The sequence below is a fragment of the Buteo buteo genome, chromosome 3 (assembly GCF_964188355.1).
Source record: "Buteo buteo chromosome 3, bButBut1.hap1.1, whole genome shotgun sequence".
In the NCBI taxonomy this organism is placed as follows: domain Eukaryota; kingdom Metazoa; phylum Chordata; class Aves; order Accipitriformes; family Accipitridae; genus Buteo; species Buteo buteo.
The window spans coordinates 74,154,385-74,181,774 of NC_134173.1; the positions used below are offsets into that span (position 1 = coordinate 74,154,385).

The following is a 27,390-nucleotide window of genomic DNA, read 5'->3' on the forward strand; positions in this document are numbered from 1 at the left end:
CATCTGGAATTCTTACATTTGGCAAAGAAAAACAAAGCCATTAGTGAGCCTGAGATATACAGTGTGTATTTACTGCTACCTAACAGCCCAAGAAGAAAGCCAACATTAAAGTCAACAAAAAAAGCTTACTCAAAATAATAAAACAGGGTATTTTTAAAGCTCCCTGAAGACAAGTTAATATACAATTTCACAAACCATACTAAAAACATCCTCAACTAAGAGGACCAGAACATTCATGCACAGCAGCGAACACTGGCATCTGTGCAATGACACTAAGCTGAAAGATTATAAAACTTCCATAAATGTTAATTCCTTTTATGCATTTCTTCTCAAATGCAAATTATATACGGTTTATCATCCCACACAGTTAAATAAATCTAACACACTATTACCATCTAAATAACATGCAAAGATATTTTGACAAGGAATATATTAGTTTAACATTAAGCATTTGAGAGCAAAGTGGTGTTTTCAAAAATGAAGCACCCTACATCATTCCAGCATTACTCATCTTAACAGTACCGCAGGACACGGCTGCGACAACCTGATTCGATTCATTATTAAAAAGAGTTGTAGAGTAGCCTTTTGCACAGATCTGTATGTAACAAATTCAGAAAAAAAATCTTATGCAGAGTACAACAAAACACAACTCAATAAAAATTGTTAATAAAGCATATCTTGTGTTTAACTGAGATGGGAGATTTATTTACTGGAAGAGACTTTTAACATAAGAAGCATACAGATTTAATACCATAGTCAACAACAAACTATAGATACCTATAAATAAGGGAATAAGCATTGGAAATTGGAACATACAAACAGTTTTAAATGCACAACGCTACAAACTCCTTCCCTTCCCTCCTCAGCTGCACTGCGTGGGAGTAAAATGGCTAGCTCGGGATACACACCAACTCAGTCCTCCAGATTAAGAACTCAAGACATCTGTTTTCTGATTGCCAGCAAGAGATAATTAGCAGTGAGATCCTGGTTCATACAGTTCTACTACAGCTTTTTATTTAACCTCATCTACTCCATCCTACTTTTGGGCTTAAATGTATTTTTTTTTTTAAATGTATAAACTTCAATGGGATTAATAAAATACCAACTACAGATAGATGATACTGCTTGTCATATAATGATAAGCAGCTTTAGGCAACATGTATCTTTATTTCTATTTTTCATCTCAATTGAAGTTACAACAAAAAAGTAATGTTAGATTAACATAATAGACTTTAACATGCTTTTTACAAAATTGTGGCTGCAGCTGTTCCTTCATATAGCTCCCATTTTTGTACTTGTAATTATCCCTGTTCTATGCTAACAGGCTTCACACTTATTATGAAAAAATTCTTCTTTCACTACATGAAGGCCCAACTATTAAAGACTACTTAACAGTTTGATTCTATCTACCATTTCCCATCCAGATTTGGTCTTGTATGAAAATCTGATCAAAGATGAATATACATCAAGTAGACATCTGACAAAGACAGGCAAGAAGCAATCACACCAAATACAAAAAAGTGTCATTTAAAAATTGCACTCAGCTGCTTAAGTGCCTCATGATGTACTAAAACTAGCAACCCACCCCCCCCAAACAAACAAAAAGCCTCACTTGAGAAATAAATTTTACTTATGTAGATAAACCTTTATATGCTATTAAGATGGTAAGATCGAATGAGTACGTTTTGGAGATAGCTGGTACTTTTTGCAGACTCTTACTACCTTATAATTCTCTATAGCCACTTTAAGGTGCTTTTATCCTTCATCTCTCCCAGCTAAATCCCATACAAAACACATTCTGCCTAAAAAACACCCCAAAACTTAAAAATGATCTTGAAGTGGACAATTCTACATTTCCAATTTTGCATGGCATTAAGCTGCTAGATTTTGCATATCAGGGTTTTGCTTCACTTATGTCTTTCACAGCAGCAATTATGTTATTTCCTACCAAAACAGTTACTGTTTGGAAAACACACGCACCGAAAGAAACAAGTCACTGTTAAGCTGGAAGCAGCCCCATGCCGAGTCCTCCAGGAACTCTCATCTGTTACAATTATTAATTAATACTTTGTGTCATCTGTTATGACCCTTGTTTCATTTGCCTCATTGTTTCCGAAGTTGTTAACCTAATTACTAATGTTTGTAGCTTCTGAGCTGCCAAATAACTGACTTAAAAATACCTTTCTCAAGTTCTTACTGGAACATATGTAAACTGCAACCACTGTAACTCATGGTACTTTAAAAAATTTTTTGTATCACCTTTTAGCCTTGTCTATCTGCTCATCCCATTCATCTTTATTAGTCCAGAATCGTTTTGTTAGACATTTCCTCAACCAGGATATTTCTACTAGTGGTTACCAACAGAAAACTAAAGTCCTTCAAAAAAACCCCTAATTCAAACAAAAACAAAGCTTTAAGAATTCTGCACAGATAGAGGAGCACTATATAAATAGCAGGCACTACAGAAATAAGCAGGCAATTCATTAAAGTTATCTTTACCTATTAAAAGCATACAGTTTCCTCAAAAATCCTTGTGAACTTATTCATTGTGGTGAAAAATCTTATCTTCCACCTCCAAATTCTCTAATTTCACACTCTAAAAGTTAGCACACATTTTATCAAAAATAAAGTAAAAAACAGACACTTCACGGCTACACCAACCTTTTATCCCAATTTTATGTTAAACTGTAGAGCATCTTTTCACAAGGATAATTAGTAGTGAAGAGCAGATCATTGGTATATGTATGTATGAAGCTTGTTCCACTAAATTAATACAAATAAAATCAGTTTTCAATCCCTGAAGCTTCTAAAGGACTTTGGATTGTCTGGACTAAAGCCATCTACTATACAACACGATTAAGTAACCAAAATACTTTCAGTATAAGGACGTTTCTTGGTCATCTTAAAATTTGTGACACACAGATAACTAACAAACTTCCTAACTGCAAGGTCACAATTCAGGAAATCCATGTACTGAGCAAACAGAAATAAAAACAGTACCACAAACATTTTCAAGTAACTCAAACTTTACCACAGTTGAGTCACAACTGAAGAATGCAACTATGCACAGAAAAACATTTAGAAACAAAATCACCTTAGAACTGGACTTGATGAACCCATAAACATTAGCAAAATTGAAAAAACATCATCAAAAGCCTCCTGATCCAAGTTTAAACAACTCCAACTCTGTTTCCCTGGACCAGAGTTAAAGGTGCTCTTCCTACTTCTATACCTCAATAGGTTTCATCATCCTTTTCTTACATTAAAGCACTCAAAGATCTCAACAAACTTCATGGAATAAAAAATTACAACAGAAACATTCTGTTATTGAACTGAATTTAATGTTCCTGATTAAGAAACAGTTCACACCTCCAGCTAGAACACAATACTTACTCTAACACTTCATAGTTGGACTTCTTTTCTAATGCATTGCCTCTCATCTCTCCGTAGGATCTCCTGAAGTCAGGAAAAATATTTGAAAGTGACAATTATTGGATGATCCAGCCTAAAACTACAACATCAATGTAGTCAAATCTTTCAGAGACTTACCATCAGGAAACATTGGCAGAATGTTTTTATCTCAACAGATCAGATTTTTATTTTACAAAATAATTTAATGTATGGAACATTACACAGGACTATAGCAGTACTGCATTTTCAGAACCACTGTAATCCAGCTTAAGTACACTGCTACCAAAAGAAGTGATCTAACCTGCCCTTCACCAGCTCCTTTCTACCTCCAACACTATCTCCCTCCTTTCTAACAGCACTTGTGTCTCTGCATTTAACAGGGAGAAGCAAAGGAAGCACGGAATGATGAAAACTAACAGTTTCAAACCAGACGTGTTCATATAAAAAAATAAATTAATAAATCGAGAATGAGTAGCTGTTGTTGGGAGAGGGCTGGGATCATTGTTTACACTGAGAAAGTGGACCAGTAATGCTCATGGTAAGACAGTCTTAGTAGTCATCTACTAGAAATAGCTCATGAAAATGCTTTGAAGAGCCACAGCATGAGAACCATAGAAAGCACGATTTGGATCATAAAATAATCATGGATTATTACACTCATTACGTGTTTTGAAATAAAGCACCAACAATTTTCTAAGTGCAATAAGGAGTTTGCAGTCACACAAAGAATTTTTGCTTCCTCTGGGGCTACCAGCAAAACTTACAGTGAAGACATCAGGTTCTCCTACGATACGTAGGAAATTTCATAAGCCTAAACTTTGTTTTATTTTGGAAAATAAGTGTTCAAAGGACATTTTTATTCTCTGCTAACAAGTTTACATTTGCCATTAATTTATCTATTTTACTTCTCCCCTAATCTCCCTGTGTGAGACAACAGCGTAACTAAAGCAAATGTTTCAGGCTGCAAATTCTCCATGAATTAGCAAAAACCAAAACATGCATTTCAAAAGCTGTGCTGGGAACTCTCTCAAGGATCTCTTAATCTGATAAATTTATCTTTATTTTCCAGCTGTCTATACAGTTGACAAGAACACCAAAACCACCCAAAAGAATCCTTAAGATTTAATCATTTGAAAACAGCACATTAAAAATTAAGTAAATGCAGGGAAGAAAGGTAGCAGCATTTATCTTTAATTACATTCTTTAGCTGTAGGATTTATATATGCACAATGACAAGGCTATTTGCTAAATAACACCACATGCATTTTTTTAAGTGTACTTCACTGTACTCTACAGGCCTTTGAATTATTCAGACGAAGAATTCACCCAAAAGGCAGTATAAAGATGTAATTAATTAAAATTCTAAAATTAATGTTAATTTTAAAATCACTAGAAATTGGTTGCAATACAGTCCATTCAGTTTTTCTTCAAACTACTTTGCAGCAAAAAAGTCTTATGATGTTTTATTCAACTATAGTTGTCAGGAATCGATGAACTATAAGCAGTTTCAAAATTAATGTACACATTCTGTCATAAACATGTTGAATAATAAATGAAATTATCAGCTTACCGGATTTCAAGGCAACCTAGTTTCAAAGCAATTTCCTGGTCCACTTGATCTGCTATTTCTAACATATAGTCATTTTTCACCTACAGCAAAAGAAGTAGGTACGTATCACAGAAAGATCAGTTCAGTGCCAATACAGACTAAAATACTGCCCAAACAACTTTAGAATAAATACGTCTTAAGTTTAATTTTTTGGAATGACTATTCAGAGTGCATGAAGAGAAAAAAGAAGTTATGTTCATATTCTCCACAAATGAGCTGCAGTTTTGTAAGAAAACCATTTTGACTGCAACAAACTTAATTTAAAAATTCCTTATCTACATCAGTATTACCTATGTTTTATTGAATATAATAAAAATCTTCACAAGACGCCGAGCAGATGGTTGCACCTGCATTCAAGATACGTGAATATATGCTGCATTCTTGAACCATCTTGGTCAACAGTTTTTAATTTTGTAGGTGCATCTAATCATGCATATAAAACAGACAAATGTCCGTGCATTACTGTGAAAATAAAAATAGCAGTAAGAAGAGTAGCATGTGAAAACCACACTACATACTGACTTAAAATAATGTTTGAACTAGCAAGAAGAAGAAACAAGAGTGAAACTAGATGGTTACCATCTACAGTAGGAAATAAAACAGGCCGAGGAGTGTGCTCTGTCCTGGACGAGGCCAAATGGTCATCCCCCCCGAGAAGGATGGTTGGGACAAACCAGCATATTTGGACCACTGCTGGCATGCATCATCCCCCAGCTGTGCTAGGGCACAGTCTATAAGAGTGGTAAAGTGGCATGTGCAAAAGCTGTACCACAGAGCATGCCAAATATTCAACAAGATGGACTATGGTGGGTCAAAGCTTCATCACATGTCCTGGACTTGTTTTATTTACTAATATCAATGTAGGCAGAAAGCCTACTTTTTAGGTAATACTTTCATCACATTGGAGTAAGTAATTTATTCAGTTACTAACCAAGGAAAAAAAAGACAGTAAGAGAGAACAGAACTAGTGCTGAAGAATTTAACTCTGATCCTGCCTTCTGTGCAACAGGTGTTTTTTTTACCAGTAACATAACTCTACAGAAGTACAACTTTTCTTTAATGCCTCATGTTATCCTCTGTCTTATGAAATCATAAACTTGCTATAGAGATCCTGAAGTCTAAGATCCTAAAGTTGCAGAAAGTCCTGAAGTATCACAAAAATCCACAACTGACTTGCAGATGAAAGAGGAGATTATACATTATGAAAGCAATACGCTTTACAAAATGCTTTTTCTGAGTGATGACAAGTTGTAAGAAAAACTATTTCAAACTGCTACTGCTATAAAATTACTAATTTAAAAGATAAGTACAGCAACAGATTCAACAGCTGGAGGTCCTCTCCAGTCAGCACCCTCCCAGTAACGCATGAGCACGCATTCTCTCACCACCAATGTGACAGCTGGATCCAGCCCTAGACTACAAAGCAACAAATACATAAGACCTTCCTAGTTATGAAGGGCATGAAAAATTTTTGTTATTGAAAGATGTGAAAGAAGAAATATGCGCAAGAGCGAGAATATGAATTATTGCAATAGCTGCAACATCAGGAGAAAGTTTCTTGCATTTGAACTCATACAGGTACTCAACATGACAAAACAATAAGCTTTTAACCCTTCTCAAGTCAATTCCTACAAATACTGATGAAGACAGTAGAGGAAAAAATTGTCCTTCACCATCACATAGTTTGCTATTTGTATACACATGTGTAAACGGTCATTCTGTATTCCCGTGGCAGTAATACACAAAATATGTAAAATTAAGAATTGTCTTTTTCTTCATTATGCTTACAATTGAAAAAACCAAACACCTTCTCATGTGAAACAACATTCTATTTGAGTTTGGCAACATTTACAAAGATTTGTCTCATTAAAGGTTAAAAAAAAGCGCTGCTGCCGCCGCCGCTATATCAGGTAATTACAATGGCTGTAAGTGATATAAACTGAAAGATGCATCTTCCAGGAAGTCAAGATGTTTTGATTCTGTATTTTTGTTCAGAACCATGAAGGTCCCTAAGTGCAAAGAGTCCTATGCATTAGCCAAGTAAAGAGTCATTGCTCTAATGGATGAAACGTCTTCTAATTTATGAAATCCTTTACAAACAACCCTGTATAAATTAGAGAGAACTGTCAGGACGAGAGGAAATGGCCTTAAGTTGTGCCAGGGGAGGTTTCGATTGGATATTAGGAAAAATGTCTTCACTGAAAGGGTTATTAAGCATTGGAACAGGCTGCCCAGGGAAGTGGTTGAGTGACCATCCCTGGAGGTATTTAAAAGACATGTAAACATGGTGCTTAGGAACATGGTTTAGTGGTGGACTTGGCAGTGTTAGGTTAACGGTTGGACTAGACGATCTTAAAGGTCTTCTCCAACCTAAATGAAATTAAATCATGTTATCTATTTATTCATAAGATACGGCAGACACATTCCATTCATCTGAAAGACTCGGCAAAGAAGGCACTGCAGAAATATTTTCTGCAGGGGGAATTTAACGTCCTGTTCTTCAGCATCAGGTTTAAAGACTTCCTAATGAAACGAAGTGAGTGAAGAGTTCTCCCATCTGAATCATCCAGAATCGCATAGGGAAGGAACCTCTGGAGGTCCTCTGGTCCAACCCCACCGCTCAAGCAGGGCCACCTAGAGCCAGTTGCCCAGGACAGCTTTTGAGTATCTCCAAGGATGGAGACTCCACAACCTCCCTGGGCAACCTATGCCAGTGCTCAGTCACCCTCACAGTAGAAAAAAAAAAGTTTCCTGATGTTCAGAGGGAACCTCCTGTGTTTCAGTTTGTGCCCATTTTCTCTGGTCTGGCACTGGGCACCACTGAAAAGACCCCGGCTCCATCCTCTGCACCATCCCTCCTCTCCAGGCTGAACAGTCCCAGCTCTCTCAGCCTTTCCTCAGAGGAAAGATGCTCCAGCCCCTTCATCATTTTCATGGCCCTTTGCTGAACTCTCTGCAGAAGCTCAATCTCCCTTGTACTCAAAGTCATTACAACACCTGGAGGCATTTTCAAGAAATTTGGCAATCCAGAAAATCGGGCATTTCTGACCAGCCTGTACTGCTCAGTATCATCAAGTGTCAAAATGGGAAGAAGTCTCCCTGGAAAGGGCACTTCTGGAAACAAGACAAGAAATGCAGAGATTTTGAGTAGTATCTTATCTCAACTACTGTCCATTTACAATTACTCTTCATTCCACTGCAGAACTGCACCTGTCAGTAATGGCATAATATTTCTCTAAGAGAAAATCTTCTATAACCATGATTTGTTTAAATACGAACTACCGTCTAGATATCTTCACAAACAGCACAACATAGTAACTTCAACAGAAAAATGAACAAGAACTTCTGTTCATCAGTAAGTATATGAAACCTGTGCTGCATTAAAACTGTCAGACCCAAGCTCAGAGCACTTAGATCAGGAAAATAGTTTTCAGGTTCCCATGTTATTACCGTAAATGACCCCTGCAGTACACATAGGTGGCAAACAACAGAACAGTACCCCTTGTCTGCAGGTCTACATGGGGATATTTGACAAATAAGAAACAAATTGAAGATGCAAATTCTACGTGAGTTCAGTTCTTATATGGATTCCCATATTCTATAAATGTATCAAGTTAAAAGAAATTATCATCAGCTTACTTCTTGATTATATTATCCATAGCGAGGTTTAATGAACTTTAATCATACTTTAAATACAAGCTTTCATTTTATTCTCTTACCCCTTTCCTGAGAATTCACCTTCATGTATACGCCAACTTACTTCACCTAAAAAGCTAACATAGCTGTTCACAAAAATCCATTAGCTAGCCCACCTTACATCTGCCCAAATCAAATATCCATTGGCTAGTTCACTTATATTTAATTAAACTTTTTTTTAACTATGCATTCAATTTTTTGAACCATTTCAACAATTTTGCATCACCAGGAAATTTCAAAGCTGTTATCTACCCATTCCTTGAGGTATTCAGAGACCAAAAAGAACTAGCTGTAGCAAAATATTTTGTCAATCCTGACATATAAAACTTCCCCTTGCAGAAACTATGCTAATTTGAGGCTACTAGTATATCATGATCAAATATGTATTCATTTATCTTCACAGCTCATTGCCTCGTAGATACCAGTACTGAAGGACTTCATTTGTTAAACTAAACAGCTTAAGAACATCTTCAGTTTCATGCAAACATATTTTAAAATGCTGCTAGCCTCAAGTAACCACTCTTCCATAAATAAATAAGGAACATTACCCAAACATTTAAAATTTGGGGTTTCATTCCTCTTGCCCTCCGGCTTGTGAGCTTTTGCAAATTCTATTCATGTCTTCCCAGCTTGACTCTGCAACTACAAGCACCAGAACTTGACTACAAAAATTTAAAAAACCCTTCCCATTCCAACAATTTGGAAGAAAAAATAAGTATTGTGAAAATTCTCAGCTTATTTCCAAGACAAAAGCGAGACATTTTCATCATAATGCTGCAAGCACAGTTGCCTACTTGGGTGCATAATTTTGTTAGGGTGACAAGCAGAAAAAAGGGGTTTTTTTTTTTGCACATCCCAGTCCAGAAGAGATGGACAAACACAGATATTTCATAAAGCTGGTGTAAATTACATTGTATTCCTTCCATCTCACATTTCAGAGATTCTCCCTTGCTGATTTATTGCAGGGGGTGGGTGTGTGGGTGTGTATGTGGGTGGGTGTTGTTTCTGAAGTTCCTTGGTACATTAACGTGGAGTTTCAAGTCTTTCAAATTCACTGCAGTATTCAACCTGAAGAGTGAGATAAAAATGCCTTTATGCGCCTAAGAAATGAGGTGAAAACAGAAAAAATAGCCTCCATCAGTGTCCACAAGTGACTAATAGCAGTGTTCACAATATCACCCATGACATCCTCTCATCAAAATTAATACTTGCACTTGATTATCATAAAGCACTACATATACATTATATACACCTATTTATTTTTGTGTTTAAACTTTGGAAGGTATACAAAGAGATTATAAGCTTCAGAAGGCCGATGGCCATAATCTTGTGGTCTAATTAGACTGAGCAGTGTCCTATTATGGATAGCAAAGGTAAGAAATTGATAGAAGGAATTAATTTTATCTTGCTTTTTTCAGAAACCTGTCCATACACACTCTTCTTGAAATATCAGTAAGTCTAAGGAAACAAAAAAAAACAAATACAAAAAAAAAGTGGATTCAACTTCTACTCCCAGAATACTAATGAGAACTTCTCTTATCATCTTTAATTTTTCTCGACTATTTTGTTTGAGATGGCATTAGATCAATGCATGAACTAATGCTCGTGCAAAGATTAGATAAGAATTTTGCAAGAGGTTCAGCACAAGCTGCATAACCTCCTAAGGAAAAAGCCCGAACAAATTTTAAATGGAAGAGACGCAAGAGATAATTTAATGGTAATTAAGCACACTGCCACAAGGAAATGGAATAGTTTTCCTAGAAGTCTCTTGTGTTTGCTCAATTATTACTTTTATTATTATTGTTGTTAATATAGTTAAATGAGAGAAATGAGAATAGTTTTTGTCTGTTTCAGAGAAAAAAGGCCCAATCTTTAAAAGCATAAAGCCTATATACATACAAAGACACAAAAATGAAACTCTGGCAAATCTAAAGAATTCTACCATTTTTTTCTGTTTACTACAAATTCAGAAGTATGTTAGGAAGGAGGATGAATCCTGATCTGTGGGTTTTGGAGATACTGTTATCTGTGAGCTCATGTTACACCTGCAGAACTGCCCTCCTTGGTGGTATGTGCAGACCTTTACTTACGGCTTGGATGTTCAGTTAACAGTATGCAATGCCTGGAGGAAGGCTGAAGAGTACGTCATCAAGATATATATACTCTTCAAGCAGATCAAGTACCACTGCTGTTGTTCTGCTCCCCATTTTAATTGTTCAGAATGGGATCTCTCCAAAGGCTAAACCAGAAAAAAATTGTAGGATGCTATTTAATATACCTTAATTTTACCTAGTTTGTAAGAGAACACTAATTTATATAAACTTGTCATACAAAACTGGTTTTGAAAAAGCCACCCCCGAAAAACCAACCGGCCAAACAAGAAACAGCAAAGCAGCAACTCATACTGATTTCCACCAACCCAACGAAGCCTTTAAAGTACTCCTGCTAAACCTGTGTGGCGCTACTTCAGTTACACCACATACTAGAGACCAGATGCTCTGGCAATGATGAGACTACGCGAAGCCTGTAGTCATCTCAAATACTTCATTGTCACAATGTTTTAGCAATAAAAATGCATAAAGATTAACAAGGCAAACACTCAGATTTACACTAGGATTATGAATTCAAGTGCTATACTGCTAAAAGCCTATATAATTCTCATTTGGTAACAATCAAAACCCCAAAATATTATGTCTTAAGTGAATCAGTTTGGTTTATGTTGCTTGCAACACACTTGCTTCCACTCACCCATTTTGCATTCTAGCAGAATGTGCTTATCTGAACTTGCACAGAAAAACACATTGGAAACCAGTTTAAAGGAGGATAGAGACAAAAATAATTCCTTGCTGCAAACTGTGCCGTTGATTTCAAGCACCTTTCCCCTCAGATTTCTTTCTTATAAATGTTCTAACAAGTTTAAATCAGATTTACAGTCAAGCAGGTGTATACATGGCAGGGGAGTGGATTAATCTATTCAAGTTACATTAAACATGGTATAATGGAAATGCAAACTACTTCAGGCTTCTAGATGACTACTACTACAATGTCAGTATTAGAAGTAGTAACTGTACTTGCATTTGCTCTCTCACAGGCTGGCGAGTAAGAATTAAAGTGTGACCTATGCTTCACATTTGTAGTTAACTTCTTGGTCACGACAGCTCAAACAGTCTACTACAAAAAATGGATGCAATATGTGGAAAACATTAACACCAAGCATAAATGCACCTCTCAGAGGTAGGAAAAGAAGTCTTTTTCATGTTCTGATAAAATAAAGTGAAAGAAAACTGTCACTCCCCCCTCCCAACATACACTATATGTGTTCAATGAGTACACGCTTTGAAAGGGTAGTCGTATTTAAAATAAACAAGAATTTAGAAGTCCAATATAATCCTATGCCATAACATATTTCCTGACATATTAACATCCTGATATTCAGTGAGAATCCACTTTGTTTATTTACTTTCTAGTCTCACCAATATTTTAAAATATTTTTGTCACTATTTTTCATTGATTAGCCAGAATAAAAATCTCTCTTATGTCTCTAGTCTTTTGAGCATTAGAAGTTCAAAGATATTCTTAAATCATAACAAAGAAAGCAGGTGAACACTGAACCATGAACTAATAAGCTTTTTCCGCAAGGAAAACTGGCACATAAACAAAAGCGCAGTTTAATTTCTGATGTCAGACTTTTAAAATATTTGTTCTTTTACTTAAATGGACAAATTACTGATGGTCTAACTTCTCAAAATTTACTAGGAAATAATGGGCACTTTCCTAGCTATATAGATGGCTAGCAAATTCCAGCTAGTATAATTAAAAAAAAAAAAAAAGAGACAGAGGAAAGCCCATGTTTGTGAAGATGGCAAAATTAGAGAATAGCCCTATGCTAGCACACATGATTTAAGAAGAAATCTATCACAGGCCTCGTATTTTATATACCAGCTGCTACTTTCAAAAGCCATCTGCTTCATTTTTCTGCACATGATTTTTTTTATGCAGCTGCAGTATTTCAGAAAAACATTCACTCAGGCTGACAAGCTATCTTGCTAGTGCAGTTCATAAAAACACGATGCTGGATTTAATTTTTTTTATTAAGAACAAGAATAAAATCAGTCTGAACTTAATACTGAACACTTTCCAGGAGTTTAGGAATTTTAAAAAAACTACTTGCTGTGTCTTAAAAATGTATTTTAGGCTTAAATTTTTTTATATCCTTAGAAATTATTAAATAAAATTATCAAACTTTGTTGAGTTTTCTTTTCAAGCATAACTACTGTGGAAATTCTTTAGCAACAGTACTATCAAATGGTGTTTCAATAAGGGCGAATACCAATAATTAGCCACTACACTGGCTTTCCCAGCTCATTTAACGTTACCAAGACATTTCCCACAGGATAATCTCCAATTTTTCAGGAGGACAGTTTAAAAATGAGCAATCTATTTCTCTTGCTTTACTTTCAATGTCTATGACCTACTTAAACAACTTAAGTCTTTTTTTTTCCCCTAAATTGGCATTGCTTTGAAAACTGCATTTAAAAAGCACTTCAGTGATTAAGTACCCCCTAAAGAGTTAAGTGCATAACCAAAAAAAAATCACAACTGTGTAAGATATTTAGATAAGCAAACAAAGAAACAAAATGTCTTCTGTATGCCATTTAGTAAATAGCATAAGAATCGTAATTATAATAGTTTAACGAAGCATGGAAAACAAAGATTCACATTACACCATTTTCTCCTTATCTATTTGTTCTATCCAGATATTTTTAGCTGGTGTTTTTATATTCAGAAATGATGTACTTGTGCTTAGCTAGTGGCATTTATATTAACAAATACCAGTTTCCTCTGAACCTTCCTGTATCTGCAATGATTATTTATTCATTCTCCTTTTTAACAGGTCAGGTGTGTTCCAGCACCTGCTTTTAAACATTCAAGTTTCAAATACCTGAAGGTATTTTGGTGTTTGGTTTTTGTATGCAATAGCTCACCCTCAGCCACCACAGAAACTACTCATAAGGATCTTCATTCTACACTAACACACAGCACTCTGGTAACATTGGTCCTACGAAAGTACAGTGAAATTTTTCCTACAATTTACCAATATCTGTGACGTGAAAGTCCAGAACGCCTCAATATATCCACTGGAAAAGCTGATCTTCAGCAACTGCCTATGGGACCAAGACAACAATTGAAGCATATATCACATGTTTTCCCCACAATTTCATGTTCGAAACGAACAATGTTGCTCTGTGTTCAGAATATTCCTGTTCAGACTGCACTCTGCAGCAGGTACCACACGTTAAGTCCACCGTGATCTATGACACAGCTCTTCTGTGGTACCCTATCAGACATATTTATCTCAAATATTCTGTGGTTTCCACTACAATCTTTCTCGTAGCATTAAATACACCACAGAAATGCTGTAGCATAGCCTGGGACAGATACATCATTAGACAAATGCAGAACAGCCACCCAATATAATTGCTTACATGTGTAATCACCAAACTGCAAAAGGAGATGGCTCCTCCATCTTTTCACAGTGGAGCCCACTCTCATTTACCAACAGCAGGTTCCTGTAGGACACTGAATTTTCTTCACTACAGAGTCAGAATAATCAGCTTGAAAGAATAGGGTCTCAAGCCACATTACTACAGCTTCAGAAATCTTATGCAAAATTAACCCTCAAAGATTTGCGCCTCATCTGCTTTGAATGAAGTACCATATGCACAAAAGCCCAAAGCATACTTTTAATGTCATCACTATTTTTAGGAGCCACCTTAATGATCGTAATGGTAGTTTTTAAATATGCACAGGAGGGACACACATATGTGTTTCCACCCCTATTTACCCATCTAATAATATTAGACTTATTATAGAAGATAAGTCTACATTAGGGAAAATTAAGGCTTTGGCCTCTTCTAGTGGAGTTAAAAGCACAGATTCAGTATCAGGATAACATTCATTTGCCATCTGCCCTCAGCTGCTCCTCCTTTTCGTCTTCCAAGGTCACAGTCTCTATATTATCTAGAGGTGATCTTTGACATCTCTAACTAATTTTGGAAGCTCCTCTGTTAATAATAAGGGCATTAGAGATGGGGTGAGGGGGGTAATCAACTTCTGACAAGGCATTGTTAGGGACAGAATGGCTAAAAATGATCCCTTCTGTCCGAGTGGGCTGATCTCCAGATGTCACTGCAATATACACTGCTGCCTCTCAGATCTTCGATAAAGTAGGACTATACTCTTGGGAGCCATAAAGTACTCAACCTACTAAGCATGCCTTGCTAACACCTAATTTTATACTTCTCCTCTGACACAGAATTTTGCTTTTCCAGAAGAAATGACTCCAAGAATCAACATGAGTCAACTTGTTGTGGTTTTTGGTTTTTTTGGTCTGATGCATGTTATATGCAACCTAATACACTACTGATACACTAATCTGAGTAACATTTTGTTCAAGATTACTAACACAGACATATCCATGCATCAGTACATGGAAACCTGTCTTGAGCATTTTAAATGTATTGTATCAAATTAAGAGTAATTCACATATGACTGCAAGAAAGCCCACAAGCACTATTTTCACCACTCTGGTTGACAGGTGGAAATTTTAAATCAAAGCACCCATTTTTCTTTGGACTGGGCTTGGCTGACAAATTATTTAAGAGGTATTTAGGAATACGAGTATGTTTTGCATTCCTATCAGACAGCACTACTAACAGAAAGCAGACATTTGACACAGAACATTTAGAAGATACCAAAGTAGCTACACAACTATACAAACAGCAAGATCTACAAGAAGAATGTCAGCATAGTTTTGAGAGTGTAAATTAATGTTTATAGTTAAAAAATGAGTACTTTATGAGGTATTGTGAATTTCAGCAATTTCAAGAAACCAACACCTTGTAAAGGATATCTCACTTATAATTAGTTTTGCAAGCTGCAAGGAGCAGACAGGTGATGTTCAGTTTCATTTATTAAAAAAAATAAAAATTGTATATTTTTAAGCAGCTGCAATTCTAACATTTATTACCACTTCCCTGTAGGGCACAGTTTGTGTGTCAACCATTAACTCTTCCTGAAAGATCTTTTTTTTGTTTTAAACAGGCTGCCAATTATCAGGAACAATGCCAGCTTTTCTCCCCGTGTCCTTGATTTTCTTCAAAGCTTTTCCTGTCAAAGTCATTTGCTTTAGGTCTCCTATTTTTGTTAGGGTATAAGAGATGTTGTTATTTAATTAGGTTAAAGAGTCTAATTCCCAGTCTGCACTTCAAATTATATCTCATGCACCTAAGCCTTATAAAACTTTAATCATTAAGTTACTGCAGTAATTGCCTGGACTTAAAATTTCCTACATGTTGGGGGACAGTGTTACAAAAATAATTTAATTTGCATGATGCATTTATCTGCCACGATATAAAAGAGAATTTTCATTTAAGGAAATACATTTTAAGTGTTAACATTATCTTCACAGACACTACAGAGACAGAGCAAGAAAGTACCATTTGTCTAGAACAAACTATGCCTCCTCTTTCTTTAGAGAATTTTTTCCTTTTTTTTAAAAGAAAACAAGTATCACTTTTTCCTCTTTTTTTTTTTTTTTAAAGTTTTCTTATGAAAATGAACCTGCATTGTACTTGTCTGATGAAACACAGAATCTCTGTGGCACAGAATTCAGCCCAATTTTTGCAGAACATCATTTATCTGCCCTAACTTTGAGATCATCCTCTCCCTGCTTCCAATTCCTTCTCTGGTGCATTACACAAACTTTGGCTCATTTTAAAAAGCAAACCCAAAGCATGGTCCAGTCCTATGGTTTCCTTTATTATATGTATGTACACCTCCAGGTCAGCTCCATGCTGCATGCTAAATAAGGCAGGACAGAGGAAAATTCTATGCTGATAAAACCAACCTTTTCTTGTTCTTTGGGGTCTAAAAAAACCCCCAAAGTTACTTTTAAAGTCTTCTGTTTGAAGCACAAGGACAGCAACAATGGAACAGCTGATGCCTAAGAGCTGGGTCGTAGTCCCCCCCAATACAGATGCTTACTCCCTTTTCATCAAGGGATAAACCATCTCCAATTACTGGAGGCTAACACGTTATTCAAGGATAAATGTGTGCAGGCTCTTGTCCCACAATAAAAGGAAGGCAATTCAAGTAGCTTACGTCTGATTCTCATTATATGAATGTTTTTAAAAGCTGTATTCTATCTTGATGTGAGATATGGCTTTCATTCCTCACTCAACTGTTAAGGCAAGAGAGAGAAGCCCGTCCCCTTTATTTCCACCTCCCGACAGCCATGTCACTGGAACAGAAGGAAAGGAAGACACTCGCAATGAATTTCATCAACACTTATTTAAAGCAACTGGAAATGGTCCCAAAAAGTACAGGAAAAACATGGAAGTCTAATTTTCATTACTTGAAAAACTCCAATTTTTAATTCTCCTTTTGTACCTTTACGCTTGTTTCCTCTGAAGTTTTCTTGAAAAATGGTAAAAATTCATATAAAATACAGGTATCTTTATTCTTTTGAGATTTACAAAACAGTCAACGAAACAAAACAAAAAAGGAGGTTACTTGATAAAAATTAACTTAGTGTGTTTTTACTCAGCAATCCTGTGTACTTCATGTTTAAGGTTTTGGGGGCCGGATTAGAGTTGACTTTGGGGTATACAATACAACGGGACACAATTGAAGGTTGGCACATAAAACCTATGCAGCAAGCATCTGCCAACTGTGCAGACAACCATAAATCTGGCATTTCCTGATTTCTGAATACTTTAACCTCACAATTCAAAAAGCACTGGGTGGGATCCAATTTGCCTAATATGGCTGAAATTGTAAGCAGTTGGGCCCAAGGGAATAATGCAGTCAATGGAGTATCACCACCTAAACGCTCCACTTACTGAAAAAAAGAGAAGACACTTCTGAAGACCTGTCACACACTACCTTTGACACCTTCCAAACAGAAAAAAAAAGAAAAAAAAGATACAATTCTAGCATTAGCCTGTTGGTCAGAGCTCTCAACTGGGATGTAAAATGACATATCTTGAACACACAACTCCTCCAGTCAAGAGAACTGGCCTAAGCATCAGCCTCTACCCCATCTCAAGTCTCAAAGCTGAAGCACACAAGATGCTTCAAGAAACCGCGTGGTATTAATATTAGTATGACTAATTCTGATGTTACAGACAAGTTGCTTGGTTCCCCCCCCTCACACACGCTGATTTTAATCCTTTGCTGTACAGATTGCAAGCCAGGGGCACTCTTAAGAAAAGTCTCGTTAAGTGCCCTGCTTTTATACTTCCAATTAGAACAGCTTACGCCCACTGCAGATGGCAGAATGACCGCCACCGATTACAAACGGCTGTATGTCAAGGTACAAACAGTTCTGGTCATAGGTTCTTGATGTGTTCAAGACTCTCGGAAACAAAGAATACCCAAAACAAAGAAAGGTCACAGCATCCTTAAAATAGTCAAAATTAAGGAAAAATAAAAAGAAAAAAATTTTCACATATTAAGTCCAAGCTGAGAAGACTTAAACGCTTGCACCAATTTATACAGGGCAACGCACTCACTGAAGTGAATGGGAGTAGTCATGCATGTGAAGTTACAACCATGTGCCAGTTTTCAGTTTAACAGCCTGCTAATTGTGGTTTGGGTTAAACTGTATGAATAAACCATGTCTGTTGACAGCGATTAAAGTAACATTTTGTTATCTTTACAAATGTTCTGTGCTCTTCTGGAAGATGAAGATCACTTGAGGATTCAGTGATCAAACTTTCAGCTTCTTTTTCAACAGTACTGCTGCTCTGCAACTCAAATTCAAGAAAAAAAAATCACATTTTCTAAAACTCATGGACAATTCATGGGTCATAGAGGTCACCATATTTCTTTTGCTTCTCCATGAACTTCTTACTTGATGTTGTACATTTTTAGTTAAGTCAGACAACGTGTTTGGATGTTATCAAGTTAGTAACAGGTTCTCAGCCTGATCTTGAAAAGAAAGATTTAGTCATGGGCAGCATCTGGTCCCCAAAATCTTTTTTTCTCATTTATAACATATGAGGCAGCAATGTATTTGACTTTTACATCTACAAAAGCCAATGTGATTACAGAAGCGTTATTCTGTTTGTAAAATTCAATAACTAGGTCCTATGTTCATTATCTCTAACGTACGTTATTTCTGTGCAGAAAGCTCAAGATGTATGCATGTATGATTTATGTACATTCTGTTGTTCTTGCCTAAATACAGCATGATGTGTCTGATTGAGAGCTGTGGTTAGCAAAAGAGGATGTTAAAATGTTGCAGTAGTGACAGTGAGAAGGGAACAGAATGTCAAAAATTGTCTTTCCTTGTGTTTCTACATTCCCCTGTTTTATGATGCAGTGTTACTGCTCCAATTCTTTTCCTGCCTTCTTTTCATAAGTCAGTGGTGTTGCCTTAACACTTTACCAGATAAAAGTAATTGTCCTAATTTATTCAAGAGGGCAGGTGAGACTTATGGAGCAAAACAGAATCATGGACAGAGAATGACAGCTGTGGAAAGTTGTGCACCTGATTTCCATAACAATGGAGACCCAAATACCTTGCAGCACCCCAGAAAAAAGAACAGTGACTTTTGAAGAACTGGATTTAGAAATACATCATAATAAGGTGGAAAAGAAAGAGGAAAAGAAAAAAAAAATTATATGGTGCACAGAGCAAGGAGACAAGAACCTCTCATTTTCATTTTATAATAGAACTAGGATTCGGGGCATTGTCAGATACACACAGCTGTCGTTTTTGCGTATCAGTTCCTGACGACCTTCATAAACCTTCTTGCTATTCTGAGCCATTTGTATCTGTTTCTAATGATTTCCCCAAATTTAGTAAAAATGCGTTTCTTGGAAAATGGTAAAAAAAAATATTCCTCTGGCATCTTAAAGTCCTTGCTTGAAAGAAATAGTTCTCTTAGGCACAAATGAGAGGACACTGCAGGCTTCCCAGCTGTTGAATAGGTAAATGACAGAGTTCAGGAAATTACTTTGGACCTCATTACCTACTTTTGCATCACGGGAAAGACAAAACTCCTGTGTTTAAAACCAGTATGAAGAAAGTCATTTGCTGCTAGAGTAAAAATGAACATGATTTTATTGTTTCTACAAGAACCCCTGGCAGTACTAAAGAGTCACCAAAATCCAGACATTTTTCGGCTGAAACAAGCATATCACACAGATCAGTTAAACTAGAATGCTAAGTCCAGGTAAGCACTGCACTAGAGTTGTCTTCTCGGAAGTCAACTCTGTCATGTAGCAATACAAAAATTTCATCACACCTTAAAAAAAATTAGAAGTCATATACCTAAGGCAGAATGTGTGTGTGTACAATAAAGTACAGAAGACATTTAAGAAATTAGTATGAGCATGTTGATTCTATATGCTACTTTCAGATGACGTATTGGACAGAGGAGAGGATTATGTTTTCCTCTTTTTAGAAACTTAGGATGAAATTTTTATCAGAATTACTGTTGCCTGGTTCCTCATCTGCAAACATGTCTGTTCACAAGGGCAGGAGAGTGCCACGCTTTGGACCAGCTCCAGTTATATCCTAATTTTAGGGGACATTGTTCAAGAATTAATGTATGCCCCAAGCAAGTAACCTAAGATCAGGATATTTTTGAATCTGGCAGAGACACAACAAAAAGAACAGTAGTTCATGGCAATAGTTTTCCTTGGTAGAAGCCTTTGGGGTTTGAGTAACATTATCAGCACTTCATATTGTTGTTCCTTCGGCACAACACCACGCATCAGGTAAAACAAAACTCCTGTTTCAAAGCAAAACTCCAGAGCTTTCACGGTGTAGTTCCTGAGCTCTACCATTTCAGCTGACTTCACAAGCCCTCCCCGCCGCCTCTCATTCCCACCTTACTCCATCTCTATCATGACAATAACCCATAAAATTATTCCTTTAAATAATCTAGATTAAAACTAATCCTCCATATAGTACTATAAATTATTGCTTAAAACTATGATATAAAAACATATCTCCTTCACCAACTTGTCACCATTACTAACACAAACTGTTTGTTAAACACTAACTATATTTCAGTGTATGAAGATAGACAATGTACCATACAGGCACGGGAGAAGAGCCACCTAACATGTAGCAAATAAGTAACATTAGGTTTGAATTTTCACAGATGCATTGATTCTTAAAGTTAGGGGACACTACAACCATTCTAGTCCAGACTCCTCTAAAAGATAGCCCCATGAAGTTTTACTTTGAGCTTGCCAGTCTAAAAGCAGATTAAAATTATTTAAGTCAACAAAATGAAGACTTAGGTGCTTAATTTATAGAAACTTTCACTACTATGCAGTTTTACTAATCAGTAAGAGATACTCAAATCAAGAAAATAACATAACAATATGAGTGGAAAAAACATTCCATGGTTGTAGTGAAACTGCCCACTCATTTGCGCTTCCAAAAATAAAGAAATTCAGCAATTTAATAAAGTGTGAAATAACTATAAGAAGCCAGCTGAACAACAGTAAATTTTATCAGAGTTAAGAAGACAACTGCAGAATTACCTTGTCTTTGGAAAATACTCCTCACCACTTCTCAAGGAGAAAGATGCCATGGACTTCATGCCCTTTCTGCTTTATATATGCAACCTTAAATTTTACCAATTTCTGTTTCTGCAGTAATACGTTATCCACATAAACAAATCCAGAATTTTCCAAATTCAGCTAAAGCAGCAAAAATTCAGCAAAAGAGAAAGTGGTAGAACTGAACATACCTGCTGATAGAAAAAATTTAGAGTTGGTTTGTCCTCAGTGAACTGGTTTAGAAATCCTTTTGGCAAATATCTAATTCTCAATTCGTATCTGAAAAGCAAGAAAAAGAGAATTATACTGGTGAGACAAAAATAATAATTGAGATTTCCTCACAAATAAAAGACATCTTCAACCATTCTTAAAAATAAGGATAAAATCAAAGCAAACTCAGAAAACTACAGGAAAACCTTTTCTTTTGACTACTCAGAGAACTAAACTGGAATGTAGTACCTAAGATTTCATAAAGATGTTTACAAAGCAAACAAAACCCTGCTGCCTTCTTGAAGCTTCAGTAAGGACTGAAGCATCAAGACTTCGAGCAGATAAGCTATCAGGTCCAGATCCAGGGGAAAGGCGGCCCCAATTAGTGGACAACAGCAGATGAGCTGCCACAACCACTGATGTGACCCCCTGGCAACAGCTTTTATCTTTGGTTATCACAAAGCACGGTACTTGGATCCCACTGCTCCAAGTAAGAACAGCAACCAACGTTACTCACCAGGGAGCAACATCCTACACACAAAACAAGGGCTTACTCAAGGAACATAACTCCACTCCTTCTCTGATCAAGTGCTGTAATATTCACATCTGAATGTTCCAACGGTTTTGAAGGGATTTCTCTGTAAAAAGGTTTCCTACTTCCTTATTCATCATCAAGATGCATGCAAAAGCCAAATGAACCAGTTTTCAACTTGACAGTCGTATTTTTTGAGTTAATAGTACACCACAGAGTAAGGGAGATTCAGAATTAGCCTTGATCCATGACCTATGCCAAATTTGTATCCCTTCTCAAAACCTAAACTTATTACAACCCCTAAATTTAGTATCCCTGCTTGTTCTGCAGTAACAGCCCACAATGTTTGACACACACTGCATTCTTCCTCCTCTAACACATTCCTGCAACAAAATTCTGGTAATAAATGTCCTCATCCCTTTGGGTATGCCAATACAGCTTAACCCAAGTATAAAACTCTTTATAGCCCTTCTCCAAAATAAGTATATTTAACAATCTACGCATGATGGAAAGAGCAAATATTGCAATGTTTCCATCTGTTGGTTTCAGCAGAACAAAAACTTCTTTTTAGCAAGTGATTTGGCTGTCTGTAATAAAGTTTTATATGGGTATTTGGTAAAAAGTTACTAGGAGTTACTGCTGCTTAGGATTCCACTGCAAACAGAAGTTGCAGTATTCTTTGCTTTGAAATCATTGAAAATACATTGTCCCGTTAGAAATCATTAAAATAAGGCAAACATTTAGAAACTGTAACCACATGCACACACACTGTATACAAACTATGAATACTTAGAATGACATTTTTTCATAGTATGGCAAGTTTATTTCATAAAGGAAAATGCACGGTCAGTCATCTTGTGCACAGAAAATATGTTGTTACACTAAAAACAGTCTTCACACTGCAGGACATACAAGAGACGTGGAGAACACCTGAAAGAGGGTAGACTTAGATTGGAGGTAAGGAAAAAATTTCTTATGATGAGGGTGGTGAAACATTGGAACTGGTTGCCCAGAGAAGTTGTGGATGCCCCATCCCTGGAAGCGTTCAAGGTCACATTGGATGGGGCTTTGAGCAACCTGGTCTAGTGAAAGATGTCCCTGCCTGTGGCAGGGGGTTTGGACTACATGATACTTAAAGATCCTTCCCCACTCAAACCATTCTCTGATACAACGACACAGACAGGTATAAACAAAAAGATTCAAAGTCACAGTTAAGACAATCTCTCAAAAATTACTCTGAGAAGGCACACAGAATCATCTTCTATGGCTGATCAGCTTTTACATTTCATGATACATAGCAGATATCTAGTTATTCACTAAAATTTTAGATATTAGCCAACTTGTACTTGCAGGCGTTTTAAGTGCTAGGAAGAGAAAGCAGTGTGAGCACACTGTCCAGAAGCAAAAAAGTAGAGCCTGCCCTACCACCCAGCTTCTGCTATATCCCTCAAATCTACTGCTGAACACCACTGCAGAGACCAATATGAGATAAAACAAATCTATGTAAAAAATTACTTGTTTGCATTTTTTTTAGCTCTATGACCTGCTGCATTTTAGTTGTCTTTCTACATTTTGAGATTAAAACCAACACTAGCCTCTGAACACTGTCCTTATCAATTTCTCATCATTTCCCCGGTACATTTTCTCCTCCTATTCTCTCCTTGTCTTTTATCTGTTTCTATTTAAATTCCTCTCCCTGGCAGAAGGTTTCCACAACACCTTCCAAGCCTCACTGCATGAAACAACAAGCAGGAAAAACAGTATTCAAAAGTGAAGACCCAACCTCCGAGCAAAGAAAAGTTGACTGACCAGATACTTGAAGGTGACTGGCTAACTGGTTATCCGTATTGCAGTACCTCCCAGTTAATTAAAACGGTTTCATCCTTTCCCACTGGAGCTGCACTTTGTCAGATCACTGGATGTTAATACAAAATCTGGTACCTATTTTATTAATGCTTTGATAAATCTTTGAGGGACTGGCAAATACATAGCAAAGGTTGACATGCAACTCAAGGGCATTACCATGGCACAAAAGAGTATTTATAAATCAGACAGTGAAGTCAGCTAAGGACAACTCAGGATCTTGCAAACTTAAAACTGGCCACTTTTCCTGGACACAAAGCTACGGCTTTACCTGAATGGATGTCTAAATACTTGGTTTGTGTACAAGACAGAATACCAGCACACAGTGCTTCTGGGGGACAGTTAATGGACAACAGATTTTCAGTGATTTGAAAGCAAAGAAAAATAAGTTAAAAAGTGTACCTACCCTAAGGAGCTGTACTGGGTGCCCGGGTGCCGGCAGCCGGGCAACCTCTGTGAGGAGAGACCGGGGCTGCCCCGTGCCGGATACAGATGGTTCCAGCCGGCTTGGAGCGGTGGCCGTGGAGAGCCCGGGCGGGAGCAGGTTGTCCCTGAAGGACTGCAGCCCGGGGAAGGGCCCGCGCTGGAGCAGGGAGATGTGGGAGGAGTGAGGAGCGGCCAAGAGGGGCTGGGGGGGACCCACCGCAACCCCCGGCCCCAGCCCCTGCGCCGACCCTCGGGGGGACATGAGTCAGGTGGGAAGGGGTAAAGGTGGGAATGGGAAAGGGGGAATGAGGTGGAAGGGGCTGTTTTAATGGTTGTCTTTGTTTCTGACTACCTAAATCTATTTTAATTGGCAATAAATTAACTTAATTTTCCCGAATTTGAGTCTGTTTTGCCTGTGACCATACTTGGTTAAGTGATCTGTCTTCATTCTTGACACACAAATTTTCTCATCCTATTTTCCCCCTGTCCTGTTGAGCAGAGGTGGTGAGAGGGCTGGGTGGGGGTCTGGCAGCCAGCCAAGGTTAACCCACTACAGGGTATCAAGTGCCTGACCAAGGGGACCTTCAAAATCCTGGAAAGGAAGTGTCATGATTCAAAGCATGTGTTTCAGACATCTTATTTAATAATAGATACTGAAGATAGGGTTGAATTATAGAATCATAGAATAATTTAGGTTGAAAAAGACCTAAAAGATCATCGAGTCCAACCATCAACCCAACACTACCATGCCCACTAAACCATGTCCTGAAGTGCCTCGTCTATGTGTTTTTTGAACACTTCCAAGGATGGTGACTCCACCACTTCCCTGGGCAGCCCGTTCCAATGCCTGAGAAATAAATTTTTTCTAATATCCAATCTAAACCTCCCTTGGTGCAACTTGAGGCCATTTCCTCTCATCCTATCTCCAGCCACCTGACAGAAGAGACCAGCACCCACCTCACTACAACCCCCCTTCAGGGAGTTGTATACAGAGAGCGATCAGCTCTCCCCTCAGCCTCCTTTTCTCCAGACTAAACAACCCCAGTTCCCTCAGCAGCTCCTCATAAGACTTGTGCTCCAGGCCCTTCACCAGCTTCGTTGCCCTTCTCTGGACACGCTCCAGCACCTCCATGTCTTTCCTGTAGTGAGGGGCCCAAAACTGAACACAGGACTCGAGGTGCGGCCTCACCAGTGCCCAGTACAGGGGGACAATCACCTCCCTGCTCCTGCTGGCCACACTATTTCTGATACAGGCCAGGATGCCATTGGCCTTCTCGGCCACCTGGGCACACTGCTGGCTTGTATTCAGTCGACTGTCAACCAGCACCCCCAGGTCTTTTTCTGCTGGGCAGCTTTTCACACTATGCAAATGAAAAGAATCCTTTATTTGGTCTCCCAATGGACTAAGAACAAATATTGACCAGTAGTCACTCCACTTCTTCAGCAGCGTACATATGGTCTCAGTCGCCCTGATCTAGACCAGAATGTAGAACACCTTTACTCTCTGGGATTAAAAAAAAATATAGGAAAAGCAATTTTTCTCCTTTACAGGGACTTGTCTTCTTAACTGAGGAGCTATGAGAAGCACTGGTTTTTGCAACAGGATCTCATGAGAAAATCAGGTAAGGCAAAACAGCTTGGCTGGGACAGACACTGACAGCAACCTTCATTACCTATTTATAACCTAATCTCTGACTACGCCTATGGGAATGAAGAAGCTGATTTCCAAAGGCCAACTCAAGGATGGGCTTGATTTTCAATATCCTCTAAATCCACTGTCTTTGAAACACAGCCAACTGATGAGGATGACAAGTCCCTTTCCCACAAACCAGGTCTGCTTTCTGAGCAAGCATCCCAGCTGATTATCACCTGCCTTTTGTTTGATAGAACTATTACTGGAAGACCACTATTTTACTTACTGCTCTGCATCTATACTGGGGTACAGAAGCACACTGACACATACTATGGGCTTCCACTCCGACCAGTAGAAAGGTGGGGATCAGTAGAATTAACAAATTGTATGGTGAAGTGACCTGTCCACAGCATAGCATACACTAATGAGCAGTTCCAGGAGCTTCCCTTTGAGTAATAAGCACTACCTGGGCAGTTGGTAGAGCCAAAAAAGAAAGGATGATCAAACTCTTAATATTTTGTGGCACTGAAGGAAATAATCTCACCAGTCCCAGGCATGTAGGTTACTTCCAGCAGGTTCCAATTCAGTTCACATCAGCAGAAAAGTAACCGGAAAGGAGAAGATGGGAACAAAAAGGGCAGACAAAGGAGGAGCCTTGAGTGAGTTTAATGAACTGAATCAGCTCGCTGAAGGATTAGACAATAATTAAGGCTCATAGGAGAAAAGGAAAAGGACTGGATAACTGGAAGCAAGAGAGGGGATAAGCCAGACTGTGGAGAGGAGAGGTACAGAGCTGTTAGATCAACTTAGTCAACTCATTAAATCATTCTGCAGGTGGTCTGCCCTTTGTGTCAGCGCCAAAGCATTGTATTGCAGCTATCGAAACTTACAGCACAGGACTGCTAAGCATAGGGGCTTCCTTTGGGGCATCTGCTACCTGTTAGAACCAAAGCATGAATGTCACCTGGTTACAAGGACCTACTTTACCTACAAACCTTAACTAGAGAACCAGAAGGTGTCTACCCTGTGGGGAACACAGTGTGTTCCATGACATACAATTTGTCACTTGAACCTCTTTGTATTTCCCTTGTGGGGCAAAAAAGACCAGCAAACGGAACAGTGCTTTGGCACATACCATTTTCAGAGACAGAAAGGATAGCTGCTGTGACTGTTTAAGGCACAATATTATAAAAAATAGTGAGGGTTGATGCTATCTATGATTTAAGAGTCCCACACAGAGATAAAAATGAAGGTTAAGGGAGAAAGGCTCTTTCACCTTTCTCCCTCAAGCCCTTAGAAACATCCGGTCATTAAAATAATGACAAATGAAGAGGAATTTCTTCATTAAAAAGTGAGTTTAACACATGCCTTGCTAGCGGAAAAACTAAGAGGAAACCTGAAGCAAACAAATCCACTCCAGTATTA

General features: G+C 37.7%; 1 protein-coding gene across 8 annotated transcripts in view; it reads right to left on the reverse strand.

The window, feature by feature from the left end:
• Positions 1 to 27,390, reverse strand: part of PTK2 (protein tyrosine kinase 2) — a 224,281-nt gene that overhangs the window by 87,017 nt on the left and 109,874 nt on the right. For 7 of the 8 annotated variants that reach the window (XM_075024018.1, XM_075024020.1, XM_075024019.1 and 4 more), the window contains 3 exons: positions 21,493 to 21,580; positions 4,982 to 5,061; positions 3,394 to 3,456 (listed from right to left, as the gene is read on the reverse strand). In XM_075024018.1, coding sequence (XP_074880119.1) covers positions 3,394 to 3,456; positions 4,982 to 5,061; positions 21,493 to 21,580 — 231 coding nt within the window. Of the gene's footprint in view, positions 1 to 3,393; positions 3,457 to 4,981; positions 5,062 to 10,806; positions 10,824 to 21,492; positions 21,581 to 27,390 lie in introns of those variants that run through there. The other variant, XM_075024023.1, reaches the window with a different exon arrangement.